The sequence below is a fragment of the Osmia bicornis genome, chromosome 9 (assembly GCF_907164935.1).
Source record: "Osmia bicornis bicornis chromosome 9, iOsmBic2.1, whole genome shotgun sequence".
Classification (NCBI taxonomy): Eukaryota; Metazoa; Arthropoda; class Insecta; order Hymenoptera; family Megachilidae; genus Osmia; species Osmia bicornis.
Window position 1 is genome coordinate 3,934,527 of NC_060224.1, and position 7,965 is coordinate 3,942,491.

The 7,965-nt window shown below is 43.7% G+C and overlaps 1 protein-coding gene across 1 annotated transcript; it reads left to right on the forward strand.

Moving 5' to 3' along the window:
• The first annotated feature begins 71 nt into the window (after positions 1 to 71).
• Positions 72 to 7,851, forward strand: LOC114879027. Its single transcript, XM_046287162.1, has 15 exons — positions 72 to 298; positions 369 to 468; positions 542 to 931; positions 1,005 to 1,550; positions 1,630 to 3,338; positions 3,406 to 3,569; positions 3,630 to 3,782; positions 3,888 to 3,940; positions 4,263 to 4,519; positions 4,648 to 4,747; positions 4,998 to 6,026; positions 6,091 to 6,794; positions 6,852 to 7,009; positions 7,084 to 7,239; positions 7,543 to 7,851. The coding sequence occupies exons 1-15, from the start codon at positions 210 to 212 to the stop codon at positions 7,620 to 7,622; spliced, it is 5,688 nt and encodes a 1,895-aa protein (XP_046143118.1). The 5' UTR covers positions 72 to 209; the 3' UTR covers positions 7,623 to 7,851.
• The last annotated feature ends 114 nt before the right edge of the window (positions 7,852 to 7,965 follow it).

Below are 7,965 nucleotides of genomic sequence, written 5' to 3' on the forward strand. Positions count from 1 at the left end.
GTGTTCGGAAAAAATTTCTATTATCCGAGAAATGGTATCACCTAACATCCTGTTTCATTTCCGATGACACAGGACATGATTGCGTTGACGAGGGGCAAGGAGAAATAAACGTCTGTACGATGTAACAGCTTCGTGAGACGATTTAGTTGCGTTTCTATCATCTGTTAATTGAAACATCACGCGTGACGAGAAGAAAAAAGAACTTTACGATGAAGTTTCTCATCATATTTCTCGTATTGTCCGGCGCGCGGATAATCAGTTCGTGGACCTACTTTTCAAATTGCAACAAATTGGTCAGGTAAGATCGATAACTAATCATATGTGCTTGAACGTTCTTTTCTGATCCAAAACTAATAAAAAATTCTCAGCTACAAGGCGTCTCGTTACGTGCCATACAGCGAGACATATCGGGTCAGCAAATGGGGTATCTTTTACGAAACGAAAGTACGATGGAATTACAGGGTAGAGGTAAAGATTTGGTTGCACCTTCGAACGTCAAGAAATATGTCGAACAATTTAAACACAATAACAATCGTTTCAGTATTACACCGCGTATCGTACAGAGAAAGCTTGTTGCACAAATTTTAAACTGACAGAAGAGGGTGAGTGTGAACCTATTTGCGATCCTGAATGCGTGAACGCTAAATGCACCGAGCCCGGCACGTGCTTATGTTACGTGGATTACACCAAGTCCGAGACACAAGATCACGTTTGTGAACCGATCTGTCCAAACTGCGTTCACGGAACGTGCAAAACACCGTATGTTTGCACTTGTGACAAAGGATACCGGATGAACAAGGACGAGACTATTTGCGAACCAATTTGCGACATGGACTGCACAAAAGGACACGCGTATTGCTCGCGTCCAAACGTATGCACCTGTGACGATGGCTACACTCCTATATCCAAGTATATAGTCTCAGAGGATAAAGTGCGTATCAATTATTACGAAACAAAACAGTATCCAACAAACCTCTTCTTCTCATCTTTCATTTTTTTCGAAGATATGCAAACCCGTCTGCGACGTCGATTGCGTGAACAGCGATTGCGTCGAACCGAATGTTTGCGCTTGTCACGATGGCTACGAAATGGATCCTGACAATAAGTTCACCTGCAAACCTATATGCCCGAGTACTTGTGTATGGGGTACTTGCGAAACACCATTTACATGCACCTGCAATCCAGGTTACCGAGCTGACAATGTTCTTGGGGTCGTACTGTGCAAACCGATCTGCAGTGAGCCATGTGTGGAGGGTAAATGCATAGCACCCGAGACTTGTGCTTGTTACGAGGGTTACGGTCTACTAGAAGATTCGAAATATGTTTGCAAACCGATTTGTGAGAAAGCTTGCGTGAATGGAACATGCACAGCTCCTGGAGTTTGTTCTTGCAACGAGGGTTTCCGATTGAGCGGAGACGAGACGATGAAACACGTCTGCGAACCTTACTGCCAGGTCCCCTGTGAACCGTACGGACAATGCACAGCGCCTGATACTTGCACCTGCTTCGAGGGGTACCAACTTGGTTACAAAAATCAAGATTCCGAAGGTGTAAGTTTTTCTTTTTATATGTAATAAAAATAGGGATAAAAAATTGTTAATTGGTAAGGTGCTCTTATTTTTCCAAAAGTTCAAATACTTTGCTATGAACTCAACCTGCGTGCCGATCTGCGAGCAAACCTGCGTCCACGGCTATTGCAGCGAACCAGGGGTCTGCACTTGCCAGCCAGGATATAAAAAATCTGCATACGATCTAAACATTTGCGAACCCATCTGCGAGAAGGAATGCGTGAACGGTTACTGCAGCGGTCCAAACACATGCATTTGCGATCCAGGCTATCAATCACTATCCAGAGACTTAAATCATCAGTGTGTACCCGTTTGTGACATGCCTTGTAAGAACGGTTTCTGTTTTGCGCCCAACTCTTGTAGCTGCAACAGTGGCTACGAATTGAACCCGAACGATCAATTCGTTTGCGAACCAGTATGCCACAATGGGTGCCCATTTGGAACTTGTACTGCACCAAACATTTGCACTTGCAACAAAGGATATTCATTAGAAAACACGGGAGTCTGTGAACCCGTCTGCGAGGAACCCTGCGTGAACGGTTATTGCATTGCTCCGGATTTGTGCAGTTGCAATTCAGGCTACCAACTATCGAAGAATCATACAAACGTTTGTGAACCGATCTGCGAACAAAGTTGCATCAATGCATACTGCAGCGAACCAAACAAATGTAAATGCCAATTAGGGTATCAATCGTTGAAGAATGATTCCAACGTTTGTGAACCGATCTGCGAGCAAAGGTGCATAAATGCATTCTGCAATGCACCGAACAAATGCGAATGCAATGAAGGCTATCAATCGTCGAAAGATGATTCTAACGTTTGTGAACCGATCTGCGAGCAAAAGTGCATAAATGCATTCTGCAATGCGCCGAACAAATGCGAGTGCAACGAAGGCTATCAATCGTCGCAGGGTAATTCGAACGTTTGTGACCCAATCTGCGAACAAAATTGCATCAATGCATACTGCAGCGAACCGAATAAATGCGAGTGCAATCAAGGCTATCAATCGTCGATGAATGATTCCAACATTTGTGAACCGATCTGCGAGCAAAAGTGCATAAACGCATTCTGCGATGCACCGAACCAGTGCAGCTGCAACGATGGCTATCAACCGTCGAAGAATGATTCTCACGTTTGTGAACCGATCTGCGAGCAAAAGTGCATAAATGCATTCTGCAATGCACCGAACCAGTGCAGCTGCAACGATGGCTACGTATACGCATTTTCCGAAGAGTCGTATTATGAACCTTGTACTGATCCAAATCGTAACAACTGCACGGAAAATGCATACACCTGTGTGCCCATCTGCGACATCAATTGTGGAAACGGTAACTGCACCTCTCCAAACGTGTGCACTTGTCACGAGGGTTACGAAAACGACGAGAGAGGAAGTTGCATACCTTTCTGCAGCTCGTGCAAAAATGGAAGCTGCGTTGCGCCTGAGTACTGCGAATGCAACGAAGGCTACGTCCACAAAATGGAAAATCGAAGCGTCTGCGAACCTTTCTGCGAAGAATGCGAGAACGGTGAATGCGTTGCACCAGGTGACTGCAAATGCAACGTTGGTTTTATCAAAGAGATGGATAACACGGTTGAAAATGGCGGCAAGCTGGGCTGCATCAGCATTTGCGAAAGTAATTGCACCGGTCATGGGACTTGCAACCTGGAGAACAGAACCTGCGATTGTTATTTCGGTTGGAATGGGTTGGACTGCGAGGAACCATCGTTCTGTATCCTAGAAATGGATAATGATACAGAGTACCTAAATATGTAAATATCAAAAATTCAATTCACTTTCTTCGAATCAGTTTCTTTTATAATATTTTCTTTTCCATAGGACCGTCGTGGATCATGTGAACAAAACGATAGATTACGTGTTCGCGAGCAGCCCATTATGCACCTACAGTTGTTTCAAAGAAATCAGTAACGAAAGTTTATGCTTTGGAAAATATAGGAGCGATAACGCCGAAAATGACACGATTGCGTGTCTAATCAGCACAGGTACAAATGACATTTTTCACTTGGACATATAACTTGATGCTTAATAATTTTCTTTGATAGATTTAGGCTGCCATGCGGTACATGCAGAACGTGTAAGTAAATTGAATTATGTTACCGTAATTGGAATAGTTGGAGTAGCAACGATCTCGACGGCCAGCGTCGCGACGATTTACTTGCTAATTCGAAAACACCGGAAACGAAGATTTTCACTGGGTAATTAATGATACCGATATGCGGATGTTTGTGCAATTACAACATATCAAAATATGAATAATATATGGAAGAATGTTGTGAATCATTTGTGTCGTAACAACATAGATTACACGCAGAAAACATGTGCAATTTACAAATATTCTAACAAAACATGTGTTGTATAAATATCCGCAGTTTAATAACTAATAATATCAATTAAGAATACATAATATTAATTGTGAGAGATTCATGTCTGAAAACGCAGGTAGCACTTCAACCGTTTCGATGCTGGGTCAATCTTCTCTGTTACCTGAAGAAGACAATAATCTTTAACGTTTTTTGTTTTTCTTTTTATCTTGTTATCGTTGTAATACTAATCAAATGTGATAATAAAGAATAGCGAACAACCCTGTATAACCAAATTTCCATTATCGCAACCAAAGTTCCATCCGCGAATAAATAAATTCCGAGTAAACGCTTTTGGAAAACGTAAATCAGCAGGAAGAGCTACAAATTCTCATATCTGGCATCCTGTCTTGCTCGGATAACGCGAAGCACATAATTGGAGGGAGACAGATATTTATACAAAATGATGTGCCCAACTATCGTCAGTTTGCCACCGTTTGTGCGCGAAGACAAGAAGAAACAATCATGCAATTCGTTGTCGGTTGTATCATCCTTCTAAACGTGGTCCTTCTGAACGGGTCCTTTCTATCGAACAGAAAATACGATCCGACAAAGTGCGACATATCTGTCAGGTAACGATTGCATCTTACATTATTTTTGTATCGTTTCTTAATTTAATTATTTCGATAAAGTAGCTGATATTAGTTAGGGTTTATATCGAGAAGAACACTCGTGTTATCCGAGGATCAAACTTTTTCAGTGAAAAGGTACCCGTACGAGTACCCTATGTGGAAACCTACAAGGCTCGACTTTGGGGACTTTTCTATAAGATTAAGATGCGTCTCAACTATAGGACCGAAGTAAAAGACACGATATATCCATCTGTTTCACCAACATCGACTTTCAGCAATACTCTATATAACAAATTTTTATTCCACTAATAGATATATACACTCTGCTTTGGTGGGTGTTTGCTAAAATCCAATAGCCGATGATTTCAGTATGTCGATAAATATACAGAGCCGATCAAAGTCAATGCCGGTGAACTTGAGATAACCCTAGTAACTCCCCCTATATAAAAGAATCTTTAGAAAGAAACATGATTTTCAGTATAAAGTCATTTGGAAAACGGAGACAAGATGCTGCAACGGTTACGAAGAATCGAACTACGTTTCCTGTGTACCGCATTGCTCATCGGGCTGCGAACACGGTGTTTGCGTAAAACCTGAGACGTGCAAATGCGACGAAGGATATCAATTGTCCCATTTCGAGTCACAGTGCGAGCCGGATTGTCACAGAAATTGTGTGAAAAGTAGGCACGCTTATTGCGAGGCGCCAAACGTCTGCATTTGCGAATCAGGCTACGAGATAGCCGATTCAAGGGAGGAAACCTTTAATTGCACACCGATCTGCAGAAAACCGTGCCAGAATGGCAAATGCACGGCACCGGACGTATGCACCTGCAACGACGGCTATCGATTGATCTATGACGATTCGCACTGCGAGCCGATCTGTCACGAGAATTGCAATAAAAGTAATCACGCTTATTGCAAATCGCCACACGTCTGTGTTTGCGAATCAGGCTACCAGCTAGCCGATCCGAAGAACTCGACCTCCGCTTGTATACCGATCTGCAAGGAACCATGCGAGAACGGTAAATGCACCGCGCCGAACGTTTGCATCTGCAACAACGGCTACGTGAACAACGGCGACGGATGTGTACCGAAATGCACACAGAACTGTCTGTTTGGCACTTGCACGGCACCAAACACCTGCACCTGTAACCCGGGCTATCGAGCGAACGAGAAGAACGTCTGCGAACCGATCTGCAGTGAACCTTGCGTGAAGGGTAAATGCATCGCGCCTGAAAGCTGCAGCTGCGACGATGGCTACGGACTGTTGAACTCCTCGAAATATAACTGCCAACCGATCTGCGAGAAAGCTTGCGTGAACGGCGTGTGTACAACTCCAGAAGTCTGCACCTGCAACGATGGCTACTGGTTCAACGGGCCGGAGGAAGAGAAACACGTGTGCAAGCCCTTCTGCAGGAATCTCTGCGAACCTTACGGAACCTGTATCGCGCCGGACACTTGCAGTTGCTTCGATGGATACCGAGCGATCGAGCCAATCGAGAACGACGTAAGTTGCTTAAAGTAGATTAAATTAATATATTTAATATTTCACAGAATGAAATTATTGTCAGATACCTGACAACACCACGAGAGAACAAGTGCCAGCCTGCGAGCCGATCTGCATTCAGAAATGCATCAACGGGAAATGCATCGAGCCAAACGTTTGCCAGTGCAACCCCGGTTATCGTCCGACGACGAATAACGATTCCAGCACCTGTGAACCCGTCTGTCAGACACCCTGCGGATCGAACAGTACCTGCACCGAGCCTAACGTTTGCACCTGTTATCCAGGATACGGGCCAACGATGAACGATGTCGGAAATAATTGCGAACCGATTTGCGAGACCAGTTGCGCTTCGAACAGCAGCTGCACTTCTCCTAATGTTTGCACTTGCAACGAAGGCTATCTGCAAGACGAGAAAGGTCTTTGCAAACCGTTTTGCTCGTCTTGTAACAATGGCACCTGCGTCGAGCCGAACGTCTGCCAATGTTTGGAGGGTTTCGTTCGCACGAATAATACCATTTGCGTGCCGTACTGCGAGAATAACTGTGAAAACGGAGATTGCTTGGGACCGAACGAGTGTCGATGTCACGATGGATTCGAGATGTCTCGGGACAACAACAGCTGCGTGAAATCTTGTAGACGAGTTTGCAATGGTTACAGTGTTTGCGTGGGCGACGGTTGTGAGTGTTCTTACGGTTGGTCGGGACCCGATTGCGACCTGCCTACCGTTTGTATCCTTTTGATGGATCCCAGTGATAAAAGTCTAGATGGGTGAGTATCGTTAACGAATACTTGAGAATCATTTACCTAATGGAATATTATTTACAGATTCACTGTTCACAACGCGACGAATAATACTCTAATGGATGCTCGACATTATGCACCACAGTGTTATCGGTGTAATCATGCAAATGGTAATAGAAGTTTATGCTTCGTCGTTCCATCTGGCAATCGTTCGTCCTCGGTTGGTTGTTTCATCGAAATGGGTATTTTTCTTTCGAGTTAACTTTTATTTTTATCATCAAATACTATCCATTGCATAATCCTTCTCCGTTTCAAGAGTCACCGTGCTATCTGGCATTTCAAAGCAACAACAAGAACTCAGTCTCCACGATGGCTGACACTTTAGCAGTGGTCACGATTATAATCGTGACAGGTGCAACAATGGCAACGTACATTCTGATTCGTAGACATCGGAAGAAAAAGATGGAAGAAGGTAGGCTTTGAAAGGGTCACGCGACGCTGTTGTGGAAAATACAACGGAGGAAAAAGCGGGGTGATGGAACTTGAAGCGAGATAAATGTGGCGCCTCACTTCCGCTGCGACGCGAATCGCAAAAGCGCACACGGAACGATAAGCCGAACAATTTCCTCGTTTAATTTTCTATCCAGTTTGTAACGAACAGGCATGAGTAAATCGCGTATGAATCATGATTATCGTACACGTTCACAGCATTCGTGTCTTTGTTTCAGCAAAATTATCAAACTGGAAAATAACGAAGGACGTTTTATTTTTTCAGTTATTGCTCAGAGTACAATATTCCGAGGATCTACCTCTAGCCAATGCTTATTACCCGAAGGGACTGCTTCTGTCCACTAACGATAAGTTGCAAGATTTGTAATCGAATACACAATTAGATTTTGTACAACAATCTCGCCCACCCTGTCGTCGATACTCGTATCCTATAGCAACGTCGAACGAAGCCAAATGACTTCTTCCAATACGATACACAAACCTCCATTACCCCTTCTACCCTCTTACAGTATCGTTGCGACTTCCTAAAAAGACCTTCGTACAAATCGAGAATAGAGTCCTTGCAGTAAATTAAGGTTTCGATGAATTCTTTTTTCAAAATTCCAACCCCGTTCGCCTATCGATACACCCCTTAAGACGAAGCACAAAAATCCTTCCAGATCCTTTTAAAATTACTCACGATAAAGAG

Bases quoted from the DNA above. Each gene is read 5' to 3' on its own strand.
- LOC114879027 (XM_046287162.1), top strand. From the start codon at position 210: ATGAAGTTTCTCATCATATTTCTCGTATTGTCCGGCGCGCGGATAATC. The intron at 3,339-3,405 runs GTAAATATCAAA...TCTTTTCCATAG, and splicing joins GATACAGAGTACCTAAATAT to GACCGTCGTGGATCATGTGA. The intron at 6,795-6,851 runs GTGAGTATCGTT...TATTATTTACAG, and splicing joins AGTGATAAAAGTCTAGATGG to ATTCACTGTTCACAACGCGA.